The following is a 26,381-nucleotide window of genomic DNA, read 5'->3' as shown; positions in this document are numbered from 1 at the left end:
GTTTTTCTGTGCTCCTCCAGCGGCAATCGGCTGACTTTTCTTTTGCTTTTTTGTCTATTTTTTATATCATCTTCGTAGCCCTGTTTAAAATTCCTGGGTGATATCAACAGGCTTTTTTCCAAATCATAGAATATCAGTTGAAACACATGTTCATTGTAGACTCCATTTATTTAATCTTTCTACCACAGAACGGGGCAGTATATGCGTAATAACAGAGGCTCTAATGTATCTGTAGATACAAATAAAGTAGACATGCACCTGAGAACTTACAACCTACAAGGGTTAAAGGCACATGCAGTAGACCAATTCTTCTTGTCTGAAGCAACCTTGTGTGGTAAGGACACCACAAAAAAACTCACAAATAATGCAGGTATTACAAGGGTCGTCCAAGCATGGAAACAGGTGGAACAATATTAGGGTATGATTGGCGGACGTCCAACTTTTGGGTCCCTCACTGCTAGAATGAAGGGGCATTGGTGCCAGGAAAGCTGCTTCGTGTTCTATTCTCTCTGCTTGACTGTTTTTTGAAGGTTCATATAAGGCTTTATTGGCACTTTTTTCACATAGTCTTAAAGGGTCGCCGCAACAAGATCGCCACCAGTTAGACATAGGTGGTAAGTCCACACGATATGTCAGATGTTTTTCATTTTAGTTATCAGTAGGGGACTCACCTGGACAGACATGGGTTTTCTCTCTTAGCATTAGGTCTCTGATGTCTATGTTGTGACAACTACCGTAACGGCACATTCAGGTTTAGGAAATGAACTGGATACCTGAAGAAGAGTACTATTTACATGTGAAAATGGAGGTAGAATGTCGGGTGCTGTGTTTCACACCTAAGTCAGCGGAACAGCAAACTCAAGCTCTGCTTCAAAATAATGAAGGATATGCATTTTGTTTAGTACAAGCTCATACATACATGGACAGGAGTGACAAAATAAGTGCTAGATGAGCCACACTTTAACAGTAATGACATTGTTTGACAATTAAAGCGGTTGTCCAACGGGGGTGACCTAAATACAGTATAATGTGATTACAAGTTATCCCGCTGTTTGGCCCCCTAAGGATTAGCTGTAATCTACAGGGAAACCTGACAGCAGTTGTTCAATTTCCCTACAGTGCCTCCACAGGGCTAATGAAGAATTACACAGAATTTACTGAAAATAATTGGTTGTAATTGTAGACCACAATCAGGCTATGTATTTAAAAATTCTTTTATAAGTTAGACAACCTCTTTAAGTGATCATCACAAAAAATGAAGACATAATATAGAAGGACATCTATAGGATACTAGATGAAGACTGTTACATAGAATTCTATACAGCGGAAGCCAATGAGAAGAACCATAGCTGATGGAAGTCTATAAACCGATTGAGAAAGCCCCAGAGTCTGTAGATCTTTTTTCATCTCCACGACCACCTAAAGTCTGGTCACTTTTGAAAAAATTACTTCCGAATGCAGGGGTGGTATCAGAGATCTAAAAGAAAGAGAGTAAAATATTTATTTAAAATATGAATAAAAGAGCACACCCCACTCCTTAAATCACCTGCATGGCTCAGTACCTATAGAGTCTCTTGGGGAGTCTGTTATTTAAAGCAGACTCTTTACAGTAGCCGATGAAGCTTGCTAATGAATTTATTTAAATGCACAGCTTTAGAGGCGCTCAGCTAAGCTGTCAGTCGTGCCACTGAGGCTGCAATGTGTATCCAACAGAATTTTTTAAAGAGAATCTGGCAGGCCAGGTTTTGATACCTAATCTGATAGCTGCATAAGGTAGAGACAGAGACCCTGATTCCAGCGATGTGTAACTTACTGATTTTCTTAGTGCAGTTTTTATAAAATCATTGCTTTAATCAGCGGGAGATTATCACTGGAGGACTAGTAAACTTGGAGCTATATGGTCCCACCACACTAACACCATTACCATTGAGTGGCAGATTTCTTTCTGTGCACAGTGTACACAAATAGCTGCCAATCAGTGGTGTGGGCAGAGCTCAGCAATTAGAGGACTGCTGGATCTGCTTAATCAAAACCACAACAAGCAGCCCAGTATGTGATACTTCACTGGAATCAAGGTCTCTGCCCCCAAGTGATGCTACTCCCATATGGAGTATCAATAATCTGGTTATAGATTCCCTTTAATTCAGTGATGAATGGTCTGTACACCGCTGGGATATGTATCATATTTCTTCACAGGATTCTGTGGCATCAAGACCATGCAGTTCCGCTATGTAACTGATACCGAAATGCAAGGCCAATGATTTTCTATTCATAGACAGCGCTAGAAATCTTGCAGTCGAACATTATTATTTATTACTGTATATGGTGAAAAATTGCCTCAAACATAGAAACTACCGTGACTGATATACTTCAGTGCCATTGAGACAAATCATGAAGAACATTAGAGAATAAGAAAAAAAAGTTCCATTAAGTAACAAACCTCCTCAAACTTCTTTGCTTTGTACTGATCTGCTCCTTTGAGAAAATTCAATAAAATGATGTCACATAGCACAGTGCCCTGTAAGAGGAAATAATCACAGAAATGTTCCACATGAAGGACAATCACTTTACATCACCATGTTACACTGAACTTTGTAATTTCTATGTTTTGCTTAGTCTTTGATACAATTTTTGATCTGTAAGGTGGAGAAAGAACGCTGTATAGTATTTAAAGGGAATCTGTCACCCCTCGGGACAAATTTCAGCTATTACTATGGGCTACAGGTAATAGAAATGTTAGTCTAGTCTTACCTGTATGCCTCATAGTTGATGTCTTGGGGGGAGCACTCACTGTCGGGGTCACTGGCATGTTATGGGGCCTGTGAGTCGGGGAGCCAGGTGCCAGAGCTGGCACAGGCCCCCTCCTCAAATACTCACCTCTCCCTGGTCTTTACTCCTCCAGCCTCTAGACCGTCTTCTGACTCTCTGTGATGTCTCAGGGCAGAGGGCACAATGACGTCACTACAGCGTGCCCTCTGTGCTGAGCAGTCCAGAGGTCAAAAGGCGGTGAGGTGACCGCAGCAGCAGGGAACAAAGAGAGATGAGTATTTGATTTTTTTTTTATGTATGTAGCAATATATGGGGCCATTATACTGTATGGAGCATTATATGAGGCCCATTTTTCTGTTTGTAGCATTATATGGGGCCCATTGTACTGTATGCAGCATGATATGGGGCTCATTATACTATATGGATCAATATATGGGGCCATTATACTGTATGGAGCATTACGTGGGGCCATTATACGGTATGAAGCATTAAATAGGGCCCATTATATTGTATAGAGGACTATGTGATGCCCATAATACTGTATGGAGGACTATACTGTTAATCTGTGTGACTGCAGACTTTTGAATCCCCCCAGGGCACGCACTGTGTGCTGTGAGGATTCGCCAATTTATGAGCTTAGCTATTGTAGAATTTACAATATATATATCACTCATGTAATGTAAGAAATAAGTGAGATCTTTGGCATTGTACCATACCTACTGTATATTTCTTAACTCTGCATCATGAAAAATGGTATGTGTTAAAGGGGCCCACTGAGATTCTTTTGCCTGGGCACACGAAAACCTGGAGACGGTCCTGGCCTATGCGCGCCATGGAGCCAAAATATAGACCAAACTGATTCCAAAGAAAGAGAATGTACATCTCAAATTTTTTTGTTCAATAAATCAACTCTCCAAAAATATATAAGTGCTTCACAGCTATCATATACAGTATATATATATATATATATATATATATATATATATGTATGTATGGCATGTAAAAGTTTGGGCAACCCTACTAAAAATTACTGTTTCCTTTGTATTTTTAGGCAATATATATAGTTAAGAGACCACTGCAAAATTTTCAGTTTGTCTGATTTTTCTTCTTATAGGTATATTTTTGAGTAAAATGTAAATTGCTCTTTTATTCTATAAACTACTGACAACATGTCTTCGAATTTCCAAGCACTAAATTTTGTATTTATTTTCAGAAAATGAGAAATGTTCAAAATAACCAAAAAATGCAGTGCTTGCAGACCTCAAATAATGCTAAGAAAACAAGTTCATAATCATTTACAAACAACAATACTAATGTTTTAACTCGGGAAGAGTTCAGAAATCAATATTTTGTGGAATAACCATGATTTTTATTCACAGCTTACATGCGTCTTTGCATGCTTTCCACCAGTCTTTCACACTACTTTTGGGAGACCTTATTCCACTCCTGGTACAAAAATTTAAGCAGTTATTATCTTTGTTTGATGGCTTGTGACTATCCATCTTCCTCTTGATTACATTCCAGAGGTTTTCAATGGGGTTCAGGTCTGGAGATTGGGCTGGCCATGACAGGGATTTGATGTGATGGTCCTTCATCCACACATTGATTGACCTAGCTGTGTGGCATGGCGCATTGTCCTACTGGAAAAAACAGTCCTCAGTGTTGGGGAACATTGCCTGAGCAGAAGGAATCAACTGTTTTTCCAGGATAACATTGTATGCAGCTTGTTTCATACGTCCTTCGGAAAGATTAACCTGCCCAATTCCAGCCTTGCTGAAGCATCCCCAGATCATCAGTGATCCTCCATCAAATTTCACAGTGGGTGCAAGACACTGTGCCTTGTACGCCTCTCCAAGTTTCTGGCTAACCATTAGACAACCAGGTGAATCATAGAATCATAGAATCATAGAATCGTAGAGTTGGAAGGGACCTCCTGGGCCATCTGGTCCAACCCCCTGCTCAAAGCAGGATTCGCTAAATCATCCCAGTCAGATGTCTGTCCAGCCTCTGTTTGAAGACTTCCATTGAAGGAGAACTCACCACTTCTCGTGGCAGCCTGTTCCACTCATTGATCACTCTAACTGTCAAAAAGTTTTTTCTAATATCTAATCTGTGTCTCCTCCCATTCAGTTTCATCCCATTGCTTCTAGTCTTTCCTTGTGCAAATGAGAATAAAGTTGATCCTTCTACAATGTGACAGCCCTTTAGATATTTGTAGACAGCTATTAAGTCTCCTCTCAGTCTTCTCTTTTGCAAACTAAACATTCCCAAATCCTGCAACCTTTCCTCATAAGACAGGGTTTGCAGACCGGTCACCATTCTGGTCGCTCTTTTCTGAACTTGCTCCAGTTTGTTGATGTCTTTTTTAAAATGTGGTGCCCAAAACTGGACACAATATTCCAGATGAGGTCTGACCAAAGAGGAGTAGAGGGAAATAATGACTTCACGTGATCTAGACTGTATGCTTCTGTTAATACATCCTAGAATTGCATTTGCCTTTTTTGCTGCTGCATCACACTGTTGACTCATATTCAGTCTGTGATCTATTAGTATACCCAAGTCTTTTTCACATGTGCTGTCACTTAGCCCTATTCCTCCCATTCTATATATGCTTTTTCCATTTTTATTGCCCAGATGTAGTACTTTGCATTTCTCCCTGTTAAAAACCATTCTGTTTGTTGCTGCCCACTTCTCCAGTTTATTTAAATCTTTTTGAATCCTCTCTCTCTCTTCTCTAGTATTAGCTATCCCTCCTAGCTTTGTGTCATCAGCAAATTTAATCAGTTTACCCTCAATTCCTTCATCTAAATCGTTGATAAAGATGTTGAACAATACAGGGCCCAGGACAGAGCCCTGTGGTACCCCACTTGAGACATTCTTCCAACTGGATGTGCAGCCATTTACGACCACTCTTTGGGTCCGATCACTAAGCCAGTTATGAATCCACCTAACAGTTGCCTTGTCCATTCCATACTTAATCATTTTTTCAATAAGGATTGTATGAGAGACTTTGTCAAATGCTTTGCTGAAGTCAAGATATACTATATCTACAGCATTTCCTTGATCCACCCAATCAGTGATACCGTCATAGAAGGAAATTAAGTTAGTCTGACATGACTTATTAGTTACAAACCCATGCTGACTCTGTTTAATCACTTCATTCTTATCCAGGTATTGACATACATGTTGTTTAATAATTTGTTCAAAGATCTTTCCTAGTATAGAAGTCAGACTCACCGGCCTATAGTTACCTGGGTCCACCTTCTTCCCCTTTTTGAAGATAGGAACAACATTTGCTCTTCTCCAGTCTTCTGGCACTTCTCCTGTTCTCCAAGAATTTTCAAAGATTATAGAGAGGGGTTCAAAAATTTCTTCTGCTATCTCCTTCAGTACTCTGGGGTGTAATTCATCTGGACCTGGAGACTTGAATTCATTTAGGCTAGCTAAGTGTTTCCTCACTATCTTTCTGTTTATAGATATCCTGGATTCTTCTATTCCCTTAATAGGACAGTGAATAACAGTTGATGTTACATTTCCTTTCTGAGAGAAAACAGATGCAAAATAGGAATTTAAAAGTTCAGCCTTCTCAACATCCTGTCTTACCATTTCATCATTTTCATCCTGTAAAAATCCTATAGCATCTTTGACCTTTCTTTTACTTTTGACATATCCCCAAAATCCTTTATTATTGCTTTTGACATCTCTTGCAAGCCTCAATTCATTTTCAGCTTTAGCTAATCTGATTTGTGCCCTGCAGGTTCTGCAGACAGCATTATATTCTTCTTTAGATATGCCTCCCTCTTTCCATTTTATAAACATTTTTTTCTTCCTTTTTAGCATGTGCTTAAGTTCTGTGTTCATCCATCCTGGTTTCCTTAACTGCTTCCTATTCTTCCCTCTTTTCGGAATTGTTAACAACTGTGCTTTGAGAATTTCATTTTTCAAGATTTCCCATCCTTCCTGGACATTTTTGTCTTTAAGGATATCCAGCCATTGGATTCCTCCAATTCTCTTTCTGAATCCCTTAAAATCTGCCTTTCTGAAATCTAACCTTGACGTCTGAGTCTTCACAGGTCTTCCGCCTCTAGTTATCCAAAATTCTAAAATAGCATGGTCGCTACCTCCTAGGATCCCAGCCACTTTTACCTCCTCAACCATTTCCTCCCTGTTTATAAGGATTAGATCCAAGGTAGCAGTTCCCCTTGTTTTCTCCCTTACCTTTTGGAAGATAAAGTTGTCAGCAAGAGAGGATAAGAATTTCCTTGACCTGTTAGTTTTGCCTGAGAGAGATTCCCAACAAATGTCTGGATAGTTGAAATCTCCCATGACAACTATGTCATATTTTTTGGAGAACTTGGCCATTTGATGCATAAAGAGTTCATCCATAGCTTCAGCTTGCACAGGCGGCCTGTAGTAAATGCCTACAATGGTGTCCTTTCCATTGTTCTGTCCTTGTATTCTTACCCAAACAGTTTCCACAGAACTCCCAGTCTCTGAAGCTTCAATCTCTGTGCAGATATACACGTTTCTAACATACAATGCGACACCCCCTCCTCGTTTATCAAGTCTGTTTCTTGCAAATAAGTTGTATCCTTCTAGTCTTGTATTCCAATCATGTGTATTGTCCCACCAAGTTTCAGTGATTCCAATGACATCATATTTCTTTTCCTGTGTTAGTAGTTCCAATTCTCCTTGTTTGTTGCCCATGCTTTGTGCATTAGTATAGAAACATTTTAGTTTGTGATTGGTTTCTCTTTCTCCAATATTTTTATTAATTAGATTCTTTCGTCTTTGTTCTTCCTTTCCACTTCTAATAGCAGAGTTCTCAATAGCATTTGTCAGGTGTATGGCTTTTTCTGGTCTTTTGCTTCCCTTCCCATGTTGTTCTAGTTTAAAGCTCTCCTTACAAGTGTAGCAAGGCGACTTCCAAATACATGCTTACCAGTCTTCGTAAGGTGCACCCCATCTCTAGCAAGTAGTCCATCGTATAAGTAGTTCACTCCGTGATCCAGAAATCCAAATCGTTGCTGACGGCACCATCGACGTAGCCAGTTGTTCACCTGCAGAATCTTATTCCACCTCCTTGTTCCATGGCCATCCACTGGGAGGATGGAAGAGAAGACCACCTGCGCTCCCAGTTCTTTCACTTTCTTGCCTAAGTCTTCAAAGTCTCTGCAGATGGTTTCCAGGTCGTTTCTTGCAGTGTCATTTGTCCCCACATGTAGTAGCAGGAATGGGTAGTCATCTGTAGGTCTGAAGAGTCCTGATATCCTGTCAGACACATCTTTAATTTTTGCACCTGGAAGACAACACATTTCTCTTGAAGTAATATCCGGTCTGCAGATAGCGGCCTCAGTTCCTCTCAACAGGGAATCCCCCATGACCACCACTCTCCGTTTCTTCTTCACAACATTTTTCTTTCTCCATCCAGGAGGACTCTGAAGGCGTACAAGGTTGCTGCTTGTTGGCAAAGTCTTATCCTGATGTATTTCTTCATTGTTTTCCTGCGTGAGAGCCTGGTACTGGTTTCTGAGCAGTATGGGTGCTGACTGCCTCCTGATCCTCCTGCTTCTCTGGGTCACATGTCTCCATTCCTCTGTTTCTTCAGGTGCACTTCGAATTTCTTCTCTTTCTGTAACATGAAGAGATAATTCTGCTCTGTCCAAGAACTCTTCACCTTCCTTAATGATCTTCAACGTAGCTAACCTCTCTTCGAGATTTTGCAACTTTTCCTCCAACAGGGACACAAGCTTGCATTTGTGGCATGTGAAGTTTGGCTTTTCCACTGGTAAGTCTGTGAACATGTAGGTGTTGGGAAAGGCTGAAAATTAGACTCATCAGAGAAGATTACCTTACTCCACACCTCTATGGTCCAATCCTTCTGGTCTTTGGCAAACTTCAGCCTGGCTCTCCTTTACTTCTCATTGTTGAAAGACTTTTTTCTAGCTTTACACGACTTGAGCCCTGCCTCTAGGAGCTTGTTACGAACTGTTCTTGCCATGTACTTTACTCCAGCTGCCATTTGCCATTTCTGTTGTAGGTCACTTGATGTCATCCTGAGGTTGCTGAGTGACCTTCGAATAAGATGACGTTCATCCCGGTCAGTGGAGAGTAGTTTTCGCTCTCTGCCAGTCTGTAGCTTTGCTGTCCCCAATGTCTGCTGCTTGACCTTGTTGTAATGGACTGCCATCTTAGAAAATTTATGGATGGAGGCAACATGACGCTCACTGTATCCCTCTGCTAGTAAAGCCAGAATTGAGCCCTTCCTTTCCTCACTCAAGAATTTTCTTTTCAACTCCTCTGGCATGGTTAAAAGTTATTTTTTCATTCCTATTACTTTTGGGTTATTACTAGCACTTGTTTTGGAATCCAGCTTATCCTATTGAAAGAGGGTTGTGAACACCACAGCAAGGTTTTTTTATACTTTCCTTTGTTAAATAATATTTGGTTCAGGTGATTACCTAATCAGAAGCACTTTAAGTAGAATGAGGTGTCCTCTGGTTGAAATTCAACTGACACTGGAATGGAATGTCTGTCAGACATGTAGAGAAACTGATTTTTATAAAACTGTGCAGCGGTCTCTTAATTTTTGCCAGAGCTGTATATAATGTGGTAGATCGACTAACTTGGCTGCTTAAAGAAATAATTAGAGGAACACTTTTCATTTAATTTTTCAACTGGTTTATTAAAAACATACTGCTTAAACCAGTCCAAAATTAGGTAGACAAACACGACCCTTCTGCCTTAAAAGACAAAACAAAATAGCATACAGTACAGTCTGTGTGGCTGCGGAGATCCGCTCACTCAAGGGAACAAAAGCAGGGTTCAGCTCTCTTTAACATGAGCACAGTTTTGGAAATCTCACCTCCAGGCACATCCAACACTGAATGAGTCCAAAGGCTCCACATTTATATATAAATCTTCCTCCTCACCAGGCCCGGATTGCTAATCTGCCCAGCCAGGCAAATGCCCGATGGGTTGGCGGCTCAGTAATACAAAATGGGCCGCCGAAGGCCCTTTAAAACAGGGGTGAGGAACCTTCAGGTCTCCGGAGTCCTCAATGCTCCGGCGGCAGCCTTGCCAGCTGCCGACGGTTTAAACCCAAAGTGCACGCAGTGTTCATTACAGAACGCTGGCTGCACATGAATGATGATGACATCAGGGTGGGCGGGGTTAGCGCCGAGGTGGGCGGGGTTAGTGCCCAATGCTCTCCCGTCCTCCTGTTGCGGAGGGGAGCTGCTGAAGTGCCAGAGAATCTCTGTGCCAGCAGCTCAGTGCCTGACACTGCTGGTAATTTCTGTGACTTTCTGCTGGTGATCTGTGCCCCTCAGCTATGCACCCCAATATAATCTCTGTGCCCCCCAACTATATGCCCCCTGTGATCTGTGCCCCAATCTATGTGCACCCCTGTGATCTCTGTGGCTCCCAGCTTTCTGCCCCCTGTGATCTATGTGCCCCCCTGTGCCCCCTGCTATGTACCTCCCTGTGATTTCTGTGCTCCCATGTGATCTCTGTGCCCCAAGCTGTGTCCTTCTGTGATTTCTGTGCCCCCCTCTGATCTTCGTGCCACTCCTTAGTGATCTCTGTGCCCCCCAGCTATGTGCCCCCATGTGATCTTTGTGCTCCCCCTGTGATCTCTGTACCCCCATGATCTGCATGTCACCCCCTAGTGATCTCTGTGCCCCCCAGCTATGTGCCCTACTGTAATCTTTGTGCTCCCCCTGTGATCTCTGTACCTCCCCCCCATGATCTTCATGCCACCCCCCTGTGATCTGTGTCCCCCTGGTGATCTATGAGCCCCACCCGGTGTTCTATGTGCCTCCCCAGTGATGCCTGTCCCCCCCCAGTGCTGTATGTCCCACTTTTTTTGTTTCCTGCTCTACTCACTGTCCAAGCCAGGGACCCGCTCCTGTGCACGGCCGACAATGGACCCACATCAGCTGTTCATCCTCCCCCCATCTCTATACTTGGGTGAGTCCCAATATGGAAACTTGGTTTTATGTACGTACAGCACTTGCACTATCACCTGTATACTGTATATAGACTGCTGTGTATACAATAAATAGGTGATGCTGGCTGCTAAATCTGTGTATAATCACAGTATCACCTATATAATGTATACACAGCAGTCTATATACGTTATATAGGGGATACTGTGACTTAGGTCGGTTTCACAGTAGCGTCTATGATGCAAGAAACTCGCATAAGTCTCACCTCAACACCCGGCGCTGCTGTCGGCACTCGGACTGGAGCTTCATATGGGACCCATTATACTCGTATATGGGCTCCACCCTAAGTCTAGCACCCAAAGATTGTATACCAACAGAAAGGAGAGTGGTCGAGGCTTGATAAGCATCCAAGTCACCATCATGGATGAAACCAGGAGTATCCAGGAATACATCAGAAAAATGGCACCAACAGATGAGATGCTGAGAGAAAGCCTAAGGCAGCAACAACAGATCTGGAAGGAAGAAGTGGAACATGAAGTGCCATGGCAAAACAAGCTGCTGCATGTACCATCGACAGATAATGGAGGTGGCTGACATGGAGAAATCCTACCAATGGCTGGAGAAAACTGGACTCCGAGGCAGCACAGAGGCACTAGTCATTGCGGCACAAGAGCAAGCACTATGTACCAGATCCATAGAAGCAAGAATCTACCAATCTACCACACAATACAAGACCCAAGGTGCAGACTATGCAAATAAACCTAAGAAACAGTCCAACACATAGTGGCAGGATGCAAAATGCAAGCAGGAACAGCGTATACCGAACGCCACAACCAAGTAGCAGAAATTGTATACAGGAAGGAATATGAGAAGCTGGAGAAATCCAAGGCCTCAAAGGAGAACTGGAGAAGATGTGGAAGGTGAAGGCAACAGTGATTCCAGTGGTGATAGGAGCACTTGGAGCAGTGAACCCTAAGATGGGAAAATGGCTACAACAGATCCAAGGAGCAACATCTCAACTCTATGTCCAGAAAAGCGCATTAATGACAGTGACATTGCTAAAGGGTTCTCTTTGAATTGGGTCCCAATGTTGGGCAGTCCCAAAATTCTCACCGCTCATCCCTAACTCCAGAATGTCAGACACAGGGGACACTTCCTCCTCATCCCTCACAAGAACACAAAAGGGAAACCCATCTGCCTCTGGGTGTGGTGATACCTTATTAGGGTTCACTGGTTCCCTATTCGCACCAGCAACCTCAGAACCCTTCCCCCACAGATCCCAAAATAAACAAAAGTCCTGGCCTATAATTATGGGGTGCAACAAGTCCCAAGCGACCCCGACCTCATGGGACTCAGTACCGTGGGCCATTTCAATGTCCAGTCTGGCCACAGAGTAGTCTTTTGCATCACCATGTATGCACCGAACGCCGACCTTTTTACCCGGGATCAGTTTGAGAGGAAAAGTGACCCTCACAAGGGTCACTAAGCTCCTGGAGTCTAGCAGTGCCGTTACCGCTCAACCGTTCACCTTCACGGGACACGCATGATTCCCCTCATTGAGTGGAGAGTTCACACTGCAGGCTAGATATGCATAATATGAACTACGGCATCCCATGCTGCAGTCCATCTGCTCAGTGGTCAGGAAACAACGGGCGGCTATATGTCCTGGCTCGTGGCACCTCCAACAAATAACATCACCCGTAGGGACCCTGGGCACCACCTCCCCCACCTCTTTGGACCTTGGACGCCCCACCCCCTTTTGGGCCTCCACTCCCTGTTGGGACCCCCAGTATGGAGTGGGCTGCCTTCCCAAGGAACCTCTCGACCACTCCAACCAGTTCATTGGCATTCTGGGGATCACCCTGGGCAACCCAGGTCTGTATGGGCCGCGGCAGGGAGTGCACAAACAGGGTAATCACGACTCCTTCTACCATCTGCACAGGCGTGGAGGACTCTGGTTGCAGCCCCTTCTGGACCAGGTGCAATAGGTCGAACACTTGGGAGCGAGGTGGTTTGTCCCGGTGATACACCCAGCGGTGAACCCGCTGTGCCTTTGATAGTCATTGTCACGCCCAAGCGCATGAGAAACTCAGTTTTTAGCTTGTCATACTCTTTGGAGTCCTGCAAAGTTAAGTCATAGTATGTCTTTTGGGGTTCCCCCATCAAGTATAGCGCCAGTGCCTCTGCCCACTGCTCTGGCAGGAGTTTCTCCCTCTCGTCGACCCTTTCAAGCACCACCTTTTATGGCTTCAAAGCTATATATATATATGTGTATATATATATATATATTGTGGTGTAGTGACCACTATGTCAGCTAGGGGTCGCTGTGTGGGTGTTCCAGGACGGGTGTACAGGCACATTCAGTGTGGTAACAGGAGCAGGGTCCTAAATGACCATTATGGGTCTCAAGGTGGGTGGCCTTGGGATGCAGGCTCCAGGGTGTATTGATCAGCAGAGGTACTGCTGATATTTCTGTTACACTGTGTCAGGGAAGCCTGTGTGTGTCTATGGGCAATAGAACCTTTAGTGATGTCATAGCCATGTGATCACCTGTGGGTGTGGTTACAGGGCTACGTAATTGAGGTGTTTGGCACATGTGAGAGAGGGTGAGGATCTGTCAGAGTGTGGACAGACTTCCATGTGTCCAGGTGGGACACTACAGAAAGTGTATATGGGGGAGGACTACTGCTCCCAGCATGAGTTGAGACTCTCGGTCCGAGTCTGAAGCCACGGACGTTTATGTTCTTTTTTGCCTAAGCTGGAGGCTATTTTGGTGATATGCAGATTTATGGTTTATGGAGCAAATAAACCTCATGAACTTTGGGAAGAACCTGTCTCATGATTGTCCCCCGCTGCACTTGAGCGAGTCACATCCTTACAATTGGTGACAGACTGCGGGCAGCGATTCCCAGAAGCACGTGTGGCAGTGTGGCAATTCTGAGCCAGGAGAGCAGACAGTCTGACAACCGTGAGTAATACTGACCGAGGTCAGAGAAAGTGACTGTATGAATATTTGTGGGATACCTCTGAGGAGAAGAGGTGTCCAGGAACCTGTGGGGCTGACACCAGTAGGTAACAGACAGGAGTCTGTGTTACACTGACCTGGGTCAGTGGTAAAGACTGTGTTCCTGGAGGGTTCAGTGTATAAGGTCCTGGAGGGTCAGTGTTGGGAGGTTCTGGGAGAGGAATCAGATCCCTGGAACACGTGATATGACCTTGGACCTGGTGAGGCGAGTGTTGGGCAGTCTCAGGCGGAGACGGATGTCCTGAAGAGCACCCGCTGAGCCCCTGGACCTGGTGAGGCCGGTGTGTTGGGAGACCCTGGGAGGAGGGTCGGCTCCCTGAATAGCACCCGGTGTGCCCTGTGTGTTGGACGTTCTCAGGTGGAGATGGTACGTCCTGAGTGGCACACGGACAGGACACGTGAGAGACTGTGCATGTTTCTTTTTTTCTCTCTCTTTTCCTCTACAAAACCTGAAGGTGCTTGCTGTGGCTCAGTGGGGTCACGAAGGTCTCGCAGCACAGGGACCTGGTGTTTTCTTGTTGGGATCTCCTCCTTGAGCATTGGTAGCAAACGCTGTCTGTCTACACCATCCTGCTGCAGCTTTATTGCATGTGACTAAGCGGATACAGTAGTGGCTTTACACAACTATTAAGGGTGAGTACCCTGTATTATGTCGTGATACCCATTATACCTGCACTGGTAAGGCCCTATGGGCGCACGTTTGTGTTTTTTTTTATCTTTGAGGGTGACAAGCGGCTTCCGGTGGATCGGCGCGTCCACGAAGACAGCGCCGCAGAAGCTGCAGAGACACCAGCAGCTGCTTGTGAGCGACGGCAGGAGCTGAGGCAGTGCCAGAAGGAAGTGGTGTCGTGCTTTAAGGGCCAGTTCCAGAAAAAGGCATAAACTGTACTGTGTGAACTGTGGCCTAAGAAGTTCTGCAGGACAGACATGGGGAGATCCCGAAAAGGGGTGGAGTCCCAAAAGGGGGTGATGGCCCAAATCGGGGTGGTAGCCCGAAAAGGGGTGGAGTCTCAAAAGGGGGCGGTGGCCCAAATCGGGGTGGTAGCCCAAAAGGGGGTGGAGTCCCAAAAGGGGGCGGTGACCTAAATTGAGGTGGTAACCAAAAAAGGGGTAGAGTCCCGGGAGGGGGCGGCAACCCGAAGTGGGGTGGTGGTCCAGAAAGGGGCCCAGTGTGAAGAAGTGACAGCACTGGGTGACTCAGTAGGTGTGTCTGGAGTACCGCAGTGTATGTGCAGGTCTTTTTTCAGAATGTGGAATATCCTTTCCAGGGAGTAATGACGGGCCACAGATGTGTACAGTGATGCTGCACCGGGAAGGAGCCTTTGGTCGGCTGGACTCAGAGAGTCAGGTGACTCTGACAGGAACTCCTCTCGTTTTCTCTCTGACCGAGAAAAACTTCAGGGTTCGCTGTAAACACGGAGTCACGGTGAACTACGCAGTAGACAGAGTAGTGTTTGAGGGGACCAAAGGTGGTGAGTGCCAAGGTAGTGGGATACCACGGGACTTAGTCTATGCCTGGGAGAGGGGCCTGGACTTTCTTTTGTTTGATGACGTTTGGTCGGACGATGGAGATGCTTCGACTGTGGGGCAAGCAGACACTGAGACAGTGACGGCTCCTGACATGGACAGGTCAGAGGTAGAACTGGCCAGAGGAAGAAGTACATCTGCCCAACAGACGGACCTGACGTCTCGTGATAAGACAGATGGTGGGCTGGGAGATGAGACGACTGGACTAGACACATTGGTGCTGGACGGTAACTGGAGGGTTCACTCGACTGGTGTGACTGACCCAGTGGTACCCTTTGATGATATAATTAAAGAGGTAGTGGTGAGACACGTGCTGGCCAAAAGAGAACAAGATCGTGAGATACAGCTGATAAAGCAGACTGTAACAGAACATGTCGAACGGGAAAGAGTCCTAAGGCAAGCAGCTGAGCACAGAGTGGATGAGCTGGAGAAGGAAGTCTCTGAGCTCAGACGTCACCTGTCAGTGTGTAAAACCATGAACAAGACCCTGTTGGAAGATATGGAGGTGCTCAGAGAGGCCCAAGAGAAGCGTCAACAGGAGATTCTCCGGAGAGAGGATGAGTGTCGCTACCTGGCAGAGGAGCGAGATAAAGTTCTGCAAGAACTCAGTGGAGTAGTAAAAGGTCTTCTGCGGGAGAAGAAGTGGATGGGCGAAGACGTACAGCGGCCGTGCCCGACTGATAGCAAGGCAGAACTGCCAATGCCCATCTTGGAAAAGGGTCCTGAAGACTGTAAATCTCAGGAAGATGGTGAGCCAAGAGCTGCACAAGACAGTCACCCGGTCTTGGCAGATACCTTGAGGGAAGTGTCCGTGGGGAACCCAGAGCCATCTGTCCAGGATGAGAGCAAGTCCATGACCTTCAAGTGCGAGAAGCGTGTGCCAGCGAAGGTGTGCATGAGACCTTTAAAAAGGCAGTAAAGGCCAATAGTGTGAGCTGGGCACCAGAAACAAACCAGTTGGTGATACTGGCAGAAACGGAAGACACAGAGAGAAGGGTGGCTGTCCTGAAGGAGATGCACCTACAATGTCTCCGCATGAAACAGATGCTCGTGGAGCGTAATAGGAAAGCCGCTCGACGTCTGGAGCTTGCAAGGGAAGCTCAAAGTCGGCTGGGCTTTGTGGAAGACATAATTCCGGTACCCAGAAATCTGGTGGGGAAAGTCGTTGGCAGACTTGGAAAGGTGATGCAGGAGATGGTGAATCGATCCAGTGTGAAGAGAGTGAGGATCCCACCTACTGGTGAAAACCAAATCGCTGTTGAAGATGACATGGTTCCTGTCATTGTGGTTGGTTCGGTGGAAAGCATTGGGAACCTCCGCATGCTCCTGGAATATCGGGTAGCGTACCTGAAGGAGAGAGAGCAGCTAAGACAGGAGCGACTGCAGATGAATAAGCAGATACAGAACGTCAGGTGGCGTCCACCTCCAACCCAAGGTGTAAGGACACGAAGGAATCCTCCAAGGAATGAAAGGACAGGTAGTCGAAGGCAAGAACGTCGTGAGTCCGCAAGTGGCCGTTCTAATCTTAGTAACATAGGCACGAGATCCGGTGGTGGACATAGCGACAGAGGGTCAGACTCAGACCAGCCAGTTAGCCCAACTGGACGTGGGACTCATGACCATACAAACTCGGAGAGCCGGCCAGTGAGAGAAAGGTTGAGTGACGGAGCGCACTGCAGACAGGTGGAGACTAAAGAGTGTCTGGTCACACTGATGGACGTTGACGGGAAGGCCAAAGCCCAAGGCTGAGATACTGACCGCTGGGGGCGAGGGAGGACTAACGTAAATATGATGCAGTATGACTACCGAAACAGACGGAGATGGTCCTCTCGACTTGTAGGGCAAGGTGACATGGGTGCCAGGTCTCAAGATACCAGGGTGATGTCATGTGTTCAACCCCACAAGTTTGAACAGAGGGGGGAGGTATGTGGTGTAGTGACCACTATGTCAGCTAGGGGGCGCTGTGTGGGTGTCCCAAGACGGGTGTACAGGCACATTCAGTGTGGTAACAGGAGCAGGGTCCTAAATGACCATTATGGGTCTCAAGGTGGGTGGCCTTGGGATTCAGGCTCCAGGGTGTATTGATCAGCAGAGGTACTGCTGATATTTCTGTTACACTGTGTCAGGGAAGCCTGTGTGTGTCTATGGGCAATAGAACCTTTAGTGATGTCATAGCCATGTGATCACCTGTGGGTGTGGTTACAGGGCTATGTAATTGAGGTGTTTGGCACATGTGAAAGAGGGTGAGGGTCTGTCAGAGTGTAGACAGACTTCCATGTGTCCAGGTGGGACACTACAGAAAGTGTATATGGGGGAGGACTACAGCTCCCAGCATGAGTTGAGACTCTCGGTCCGAGTCTGAAGCCACGGACGTTTATGTTCTTTTTTGCCTAAGCTGGAGGCTATTTTGGTGATATGCAGATTTACTGTTTATGGAGCAAATAAACCTCATGAACTTTGGGAAGAACCTGTCTCATGATTGTCCCCCGCTGCACTTGAGCGAGTCACATCGTTACAATATATATATATACATTGCCACGGAAGGTTCAGATATCGATCAGATGCCGGAGAAGGCCTGGGCTGTGAGGAAGATTTGTTCTCTGTGCCAGTAGAAGACTTTAAGCAGCTCTAGACTTGGTAGACAGTCCTGCTATAACAGAGGACCGTTCCTGTGGGCCATTGCTTCCACTGCAGGCGTACGGTACAGAGTATGGACCGGGGCTGTGCTTCATGGTACGGCGATGGCCAGTGTATATCCTGTGACTCGCATATCTAGGACTTGGGGCCTAGCGGGAAATACTGGTGACCCCCGCCAGGGCCAGTGTAACGATCACAGGAGCCTACGGAGACTGATGGGGACAGGCCTAGTACTGAGAGTCACACCCGTCAACACGTAAAGGCATAAACAGCCATTTAACTGCTAGAAAATAAGACCATTCAAAACAGTGTATATAATAGAACACAGTGTCGGACTGGGGTGCCAAGGGCCCACCAGTAACATTGACATTGGGGGCCCACTTTTCACCTGCATACAAATATTACACGACCCTGGTTAACAAATTTTCCTATAGCTCTATATAATAATAAATTGGGCAGTTTGGTTAATGAATGATGAGATGCTGCTTTTTTTCTGAACAGAGTGAATAAAGTGAATTATGACAAGTCCCACCCATACAGTAAGGTTAAGGGCCCTGATTTGCACAGGGGCCCCTGTTACCCTATGGGCCAGTCCGAGCCTGATAGACCATGTCATAGATGTTATAGTGCTGTGCAATAATATACTGTAGTGACCCTGTTAGTGTAACTCGCCATATAGTGCTTACTTATATACACTTATACATAGATTTTCCTTTTTGTGCTAGTTAGATGGTGCTCATACTAAAAGACCTTGCTATTCAACATTGGAGCACTAGATCCTGCTTTGTTCATCACACTTATACATAGATTTTCCTTTTTGTGCTAGTTAGATGGTGCTGGCTAATGTCCACCATCTCATCACTGTCTGCGCTGTTACATCCAAGTAACCTGCTCATAAGTGGAAGGAAACCGGAAGTACCCAGTGGAAACCCCCAAAAACTCCGGGTAGATGTAGTCTTTGGTGGGACCCCAGTACTGCACTGCCCATTCTCTGACTTATCACTCAGCACTGTCTGGCATGGTTATAATTGGAGATTTGGTGGCGCCATGACTTGGCTTGTATGACACAGTAATAACTGAAATATTAGATGCCGGTACTGGCACTTTCTTTGCCCCTTTAATATATACGTCTCAGAACACTATTATTTGGGCACTACAAGCAGTGTTACTATGGTGGCGTTATATGGTCCCGGACTCTGCGGGACTGTCCCATATTAGTGGGCTACGCCAGGAGCAGTATTCTGTGTGGGGGGGCTGCTGCAGTGACTGTGCCTCTTTCTCGGCTTGGTATTATGGGGGTCAGGCTTATCTCCCTTTTCCCTACAGAATGTTATAGGTTTTGCTTCTCTCCTGTGCGGGCTGCTACCAAAGAGTAATAGCTGACTGGGGATGCCAGGACGCATAGGTCAACATACATATACACACATATACACACACACACACACATCCATACATACATACACACATCCATACATACACACACGCACACATCCATACACACACATCCATACATGCACACACATCCATACATCCATACATACACACACATAATAATAATAATAATAATAATAATAATAATAATAAATTTTATTTCTATAGCGCCGACATATTCCACAGCACTTTACATTTCAGAGGGGACTTGTACAAACAATATACATTACAGCATAGCAATAATCACATAGATCATAACAGATACCAAGAGGAATGAGGGCCCTGCTCGCAAGCTTACAATATATGAGGAAAAAAGGGGAGACACGAAAGGTGGGTGGTAACAGTTGCCCTGATTGTATGGACCAGTCATAATGTTAAGTGTGTAACAGTACAGATGCAGAGGGCTAATGGATGCATAAAGCATGTGGGAACATGATGCGGGGAACCTGGTTATGGTAAAAAACTTTTGGCTGTGCCACATAGGGATAGATTAGGTTAATGTGTTGAGGCGGTAGGCCAGTCTGAATAAATGAGTTTTCAGGGCACGCTTAAAATTGTGGGGATTGGGGACCAATCGTATTACCCTAGGAAGTGCATTCCAAAGAATTGGCGCAGCACGTGTATAGTCTTGAAGACGGGAGTGGGAGGTTCTGATTATTGAGGATGCTAACCTCAGGTCATCAGCAGAACGGAGGGCGCGGGTAGGGTGGTATACTGAAACAAGGGAGGAGATGTAGGGTGGTGCTGAGCCATGAAGAGCTTTGTGGGTGAGGGTAATAAGTTTGTACTGGATTCTGGAGTGGATGGGTAGCCAGTGTAATGACTGGCACAAGGTAGAGGCATCGGTGTAACGATTGGCGAGGAATATGATTCTGGCAGCAGCATTCAAGACAGATTGGAGGGGGGAGAGTTTGGCAAGAGGGAGACCGATTAGAAGGGAGTTACAATAGTCGAGACGAGAATGAATAAGAGAAACAGTCAGAGTTTTTGCAGAGTCAAAAGTAAGAAAAGGTCGAATTCTAGAAATGTTTTTGAGGTGCAGATGACAAGAGCGAGCCAGTGATCGAATGTGGGGGGCAAAGGAAAGCTCGGAGTCAAGTATGACCCCAAGACAGCGGGCATGTTTCTGGGGAGTAATAGTAGAACCACACACGGAAATGGCAATGTCGGGTATAGATACATTAGTAGCGGGAGGAAACACAAGGAGTTCAGTCTTTGACAGGTTCAGTTTCAGATAAAGTGAGGACATTATGTAAAGGTACTGTCACACTTAGCGATGTACCAGCGATCCCGACAAGCGATATGACGCGGTCAGGATTGCTGGTACATCGCTAAGTGGTCGCTAGTGAGCTGCCACACAGGCAGATCTCACCAGCGACATCGCTGGGGACGGGGGTCGCTACTTACCTGTCACACTAGGCGATCCTGCGTCCTCCCGCCTGGCTCCACGCTCGTCGCTCGTCTCTCCACAGGAAGCGCCGCAGGAAGCTGACGATGAGAAACAGTCCTGGACGTTCTCGCGCGATCAGCGATAACCAGCGGGGGAGCGGGTCATAGGTAAGTATCAGACACAGCGATGTCGCTAGCAATATCGCTATAACGTCACAAGTTATAGCGATATTGCTAGCGATATCGCTTAGTGTGACTACCTTTAGACACAGCGTTTAGACAATTGCCGGTGTTTTCTAGAAAGGCTGGCGTGATGTCAGGAGAAGAAGCATATAATTAGGTGTCGTCAGCATAGAGATGGTACTGGAAACCAAATCTACTGATTGTTTGACCAATAGGGGCAGTATAAAAGAGAAGAGGAGGGGGGGTAGGACTGATCCTTGAGGAACCCCAACAGTAAGGGGAAGATGAGAGGAGGAGGAGCCAGCAAAAGATACAGTAAAGGAGCGGTCAGAGAGATAGGAGGAGAACCAGGAGAGAACGGTGTCCTTGAGGCCAATGGAACGGAGCAAAGTGAGGAGGAGCTGATGATCCACAGTGTCGAATGCTGCAGAGAGATCCAAGAGAATTAGCATGGAGTAATGACCATTTGATTTAGCTGTTAGTAGATCATTAGAGACTTTAGTGAGGGCAGTTTCAGTAGAATGTAAAGAGCGGAAACCGGATTGGAGAGGGTTGAGAAGAGAGTTTTCTGAGAGACAGCGGATAAGACGGGAGTGGACCAGGCGTTCCAGGAGTTTAGAGATGAAGGGAAGATTAGAAACAGGTCTATAGTTAGCGGCACAGTTTTGGTCGAGGGATGGTTTTTTAAGTAGTGGATGTATGATGGCATGCTTAAATGAGGAGGGAAAGATACCAGAAGAGAGAGAGGTTAAATATTTTAGTTAGGTGAGGGGTGACCATACATACACACACACATACATATACACACACACACACACAGACACATCCATACATACACACACATACACACATCCATACATACACACACACATCCACACATACACACACATACAAACACACATCCATACATACAGTACATACATACACATACACACATCCATACATACACACACACACATCCATACACACACACATACACACATCCATACATACACACACAGTGACAGCACCTGTCCGCAGCATCTCCGGCTGCTTCGGCTTCCTCGCTCTGGCACAGCGGCTGCTGAATGATGACGTCATTCAGCGGCGCTCCTCTGAGAGACAGGAAGCGCTGGTGCCGGGCAGGAAGGATCCTTGCAGCTCCACACACACACATCCATACATACACACACAGACACATCCATACATACACACACACATCCATACATACACACAATGAAGAAGGAAGAAGTATAGGTCACAATTAAGGGATCACCCAGCAATGAATTTAGCAAGAGCATGTAAATCTTTATTTGGACACCAATGACAAACAAAAAGTTTCTTTAAAAACATTAAAAAATCGTCATTTATGTGACATACACAAAATCCTGGGCTCATAATAGAGCCACACCCCCTTGGCCAAACACTCCTGTACAAATAACAATGAAAGGTCTGAGTGATTATATAAATAGCACACCATATGCAATCACAACAACTATAAATGTATGGAAATGTGCAAAAATCATATGTAGTTACACGTACAAGACAATTGTTGTAAATATGAAGGCTGAAAGCCAAGCCCTAGAACCTGAAATAGGTAATGCAGTTGTTGCATGAGTATATTAAGGCATTCAATCATAGAGGAATAATCCCAGTGTTTAAATACACAGAGAAACAATCATAGAAGCCAATACCAAAAATTGGAAAATAGTACAATCAGGTGATATATGAATAACACACGCTGCTGCTACTATAATAGCCTCTTAAACACCAGGCTGGGCATGTATAGATAGATATTGAAGGCTCTGATAACCCTCTAAAAAATAACAAAATTCAGCCCCAGATTGTCTGTATATAAATCCCCTGTAAATAGGGCCATATAGCATGTCAAATGACCATCTGCATCTCCAAATGGAGTGGAACTGTCCCTAGCTGTAATAGTCACCTATGGAACCCAGTAAGGGTGCCTGTAGCTCAATGCACAGGCATCACATGTGAACAGGAGTGGAACCAAGGAGGGCTGTGACCCGACGCGTTGCGCCACGCATACACGCACACACACACACCCATACAGTACATAAATACATATACATATATAATAATAATAATAATTTTTATTTATATAGCGCCAACATATTCCGCAGCACTTTACAATTAAGTGGGGACATGTACAGACAATAAATTCAATACAAGTTAAGACAATTCAAACAGTGACATTAGGAGTGAGGTCCCTGCTCGCAAGCTTACAATCTACAAGGAAATGGGGGGACACAGTAAGTGAGAAGTGCTTGTTAATTCAGGTCTGGCAATTATAATAAATAGGGATTTTCATATAAAGCTGCATGATCCGGTCATCAGCCAGTGTGTTTAAGTGCAATAGACAAGTATCAAGTGCAGTTATCGTGTGCATGGAGGGTGTGGAGACAGATGAATAGTAGGGTACAGATTCAGAATAATATTTGGAAGGAGGGAACAGGGCAAAGTTAGTTTGCTGAGTAGTTGATGTGGTAGGCTTGTTTGAAGAGATGGATTTTCAAAGCGCGCCTGAATAGGTCGGGGCTAGGTATCAGTCTGATCGTCTGGGGAAGTGCATTCCAGAGAGCTGGAGCAGCACGAGAGAAGTCTTGGAGACGGAGGTGCGAGGTTCGGATTACGGGGGATGCTAGTCTTAGGTCATTTGTAGAACGGAGGGCACGTGTAGGGCGATAGACAGAGATGAGAGAGGAGATATAAGGCGGTGCAGAACAGAGGAGAGCTTTGTGGGTGAGAGAGATGAGTTTATACTGGACCCTGTAGCGAATAGGTAGCCAGTGTAATGACTGGCACAAGATGGAGGCATCGGTGAAGTGGCTGGACAGAAATATGACCCTGGCTGCCGCGTTCAAGATGGATTGGAGAGGAGAAAGTTTGGTAAGAGGGAGACCGATCAGAAGAGAGTTGCAGTAGTCCAGACGAGAATGAATAAGAGCGACAGTAAGAGTCTTAGCAGTTTCAAAGGTGAGAAAAGGTCGGATTCTGGAGATGTTTTTAAGATGCAGGTGACAAGAGCGACTGAGTGATCGGATGTAGGGAGTAAAGGAAAGTTCAGTGTTGAATATGACCCCAAGACAGCGGGCATGCTGCTTGGGAGTTATGGTTGAACCCTCCAGGGTTATTTCGATGTTAGGTAGAGTGAGGTTAGTAGAGGGGAGAAACACAAGAAGTTCAGTTTTGGAGAGATTTAGTTTCAGATAGAGGGAGGACATGATGCTAGAGACAGCAGACAGACAATCCTTGGTATTTTGAATTAGGGTAGGGGTGATGTCAGGGGAAGAAGTGTATAATTGGGTGTCATCGGCATAGAGATGATACTGGAACCCAAATCTGCTGATTGTTTGTCCAATAGGGGCAGTGTATAAAGAGAAGAGGAGGGGGCCTAGGACTGAGCCCTGCGGGACCCCGATAGTAAGGGGACGAGGAGAGGAAGTGGAGCCGGAAAAAGATACAGTGAAGGAGCGGTCAGAGAGGTAGGAGGAGAACCAGGAGAGGGCTGTGTCCTTGAGGCCTATAGAGCGGAGCAAAGTGAGGAGGAGCTGGTGATCCACAGTGTCAAATGCGGCCCAGAGATGCAGGAGAATCAGCAGGGAGCAATGACCTTTCGATTTAGCTGTTATTAGATCATTAGAGACTTTAGTGAGGGCAGTTTCAGTAGAGTGTAAAGAGCGGAAACCAGATTGTAAGGGGTCGAGAAGAGAGTTATCCGAGAGATAGCGGATTAGACGGGAGTGGACCAAGCGTTCCAGGAGTTTAGAGATGAAGGAAAGGTTAGAGACAGGTCTGTAGTTAGCAGTGCAGTTCTGGTCCAGGGATGGCTTTTTAAGTAAAGGGGTTATGATGGCATGTTTAAATGAGGAGGGACATATACCTGAAGAAAGAGAGAGGTTAAATATTTTAGTCAGGTGAGTGGTGACCACTGGTGAGAGAGACTGCATGAGCTGTGAAGGAATGGGGTCACTGTTGCAGGTTGTAGGCCGAGCAGAAGCGAGGAGCTTGGAAACTTCTTCTTCTGAAACAGGCTCAAAGATGTCTAGTGAGCTTGAGGTGCGGCAGGGAAGGGGATCCAGGCACTGAGGAGATTGGGCTGAGATATCCTGATGGATGTGGTTGATTTTTTCTAGGAAATAAGTGGCCAGATCCTCACCGCTGAGGTTGGTGATGGGGGCCTGTACTTTAGGTTTCAGGAGGGAGTTTAAGGTTTCAAAAAGTCGTCTTGGGTTGTTGGATAGTGAGGTGATGAGGGTGGTGAAGTAGTTATAGGTTTTGAGCATGAACTTATAGTGGGTGAAGTCTTCTGCTAAGAGAGATTTTCTCCACTGCCGCTCTGCACACCTTGAGCAGCGCTGAAGAAAGCGTGTTTGCGTTGTGTGCCAGGGCTGCCGTTGTCTGTGTCAGGTCTTTCTGCGTATAGAAGGTGCTGCTTCATCTAGGGCATTCTTCAGTGAATTATTGAAGTGTGACAATGCTATGTCTGGACAGGAGAGGGTGGAGATGGGGGCTAAAGATGTGTGGAGATTGTCCATAAGCTGTTGAGTATTAATGGTACGTGTATTCCGATAAGTGTGGTAAGTGGGGGTGTCCCGGGTGAGGAGACAATTCTTGACTGAGAAGGAAAGAAGGTTGTGGTCTGAGAGCGGGAGAGGTGAGTTAGTAAAGTCGTGCAGTGAGCTGGGATGGGAGAAAACCAGGTCCAGAGTATTCCCGTCCTCATGTGTAGGAGAATTAGTAAACTGTGAGAGGCCGAATGAAGAAGTTAGAGAAAGAAGATGAGAGGCAGACTGGGAGAGCGGATATACACACATCCATACATACATACCCACACATCCATACAAACACACACCTCCATACATACATCCATACATACACACACATCCATACATACATACATACACACACACACATCCATACATACACATACACACATCCATACATACACATACACACATCCATACATCCATACATACACACACACACAAACACACACACACACACATCAATACATACACACACAGTGACAGTACCTGTCCGCAGCATCTCCGCCTCCGGCTGCTTTGGCTTCCTCGCTCTGGCACAGCGGCCACTGAATGATGACATCATTCAGCGACGCTCCTCTCAGAGACAGGAAGCGCTGGCGCTGGGCAGGAAGGATCCTTGCAGCTCCGCTCCTGCTTCGTGCCCGCCTCACATAAGGGCAATCTGGCCAGGGGCCACCCGGAGCCTCGGGCCCGGAGAAACTGGCCAGATTGCCCTTATCATTAGCCACCCTGCAGGGGCCCCCTAGAGCCTCTGGGCCCCGATTCAGTCGCACTGGTTGAACCGGCGGTATGTCCGCCCATGTATACATACACACACACTGATATATATAACAAGTGTTCATCAAATAGCAATATATTTAGTGTCCTTCCTTACTTTTTCATACATTTGGAATATGGTATATAATCATATATCCATTTTTA

The 26,381-nt window shown here is 45.7% G+C and overlaps 1 protein-coding gene across 1 annotated transcript in view; it reads right to left on the bottom strand.

Annotated features, from left to right (window-relative positions):
* Positions 1-1,309: 1,309 nt before the first annotated feature.
* P2RX3 (purinergic receptor P2X 3) overlaps positions 1,310-26,381 on the bottom strand; it is a 111,536-nt gene continuing 86,464 nt past the window's right edge. The window contains exons 11-12 of the mRNA XM_073588217.1: positions 2,441-2,518; positions 1,310-1,477 (exon numbers count right to left, since the gene is read on the bottom strand). Of these exons, the coding sequence (XP_073444318.1) occupies positions 1,361-1,477; positions 2,441-2,518 (195 nt within the window). The 3' untranslated portion in view covers positions 1,310-1,360. The remainder of the gene's footprint in view (positions 1,478-2,440; positions 2,519-26,381) is intronic.

The sequence above is a fragment of the Dendrobates tinctorius genome, unplaced genomic scaffold (assembly GCF_039654945.1).
Source record: "Dendrobates tinctorius isolate UK_male_01 unplaced genomic scaffold, ASM3965494v1 ptg000103l, whole genome shotgun sequence".
Taxonomy (NCBI): Eukaryota; Metazoa; Chordata; class Amphibia; order Anura; family Dendrobatidae; genus Dendrobates; species Dendrobates tinctorius.
The sequence above is the reverse complement of the archived record's forward strand: the minus strand, read 5'-3'. Positions and strand labels throughout refer to the sequence as shown.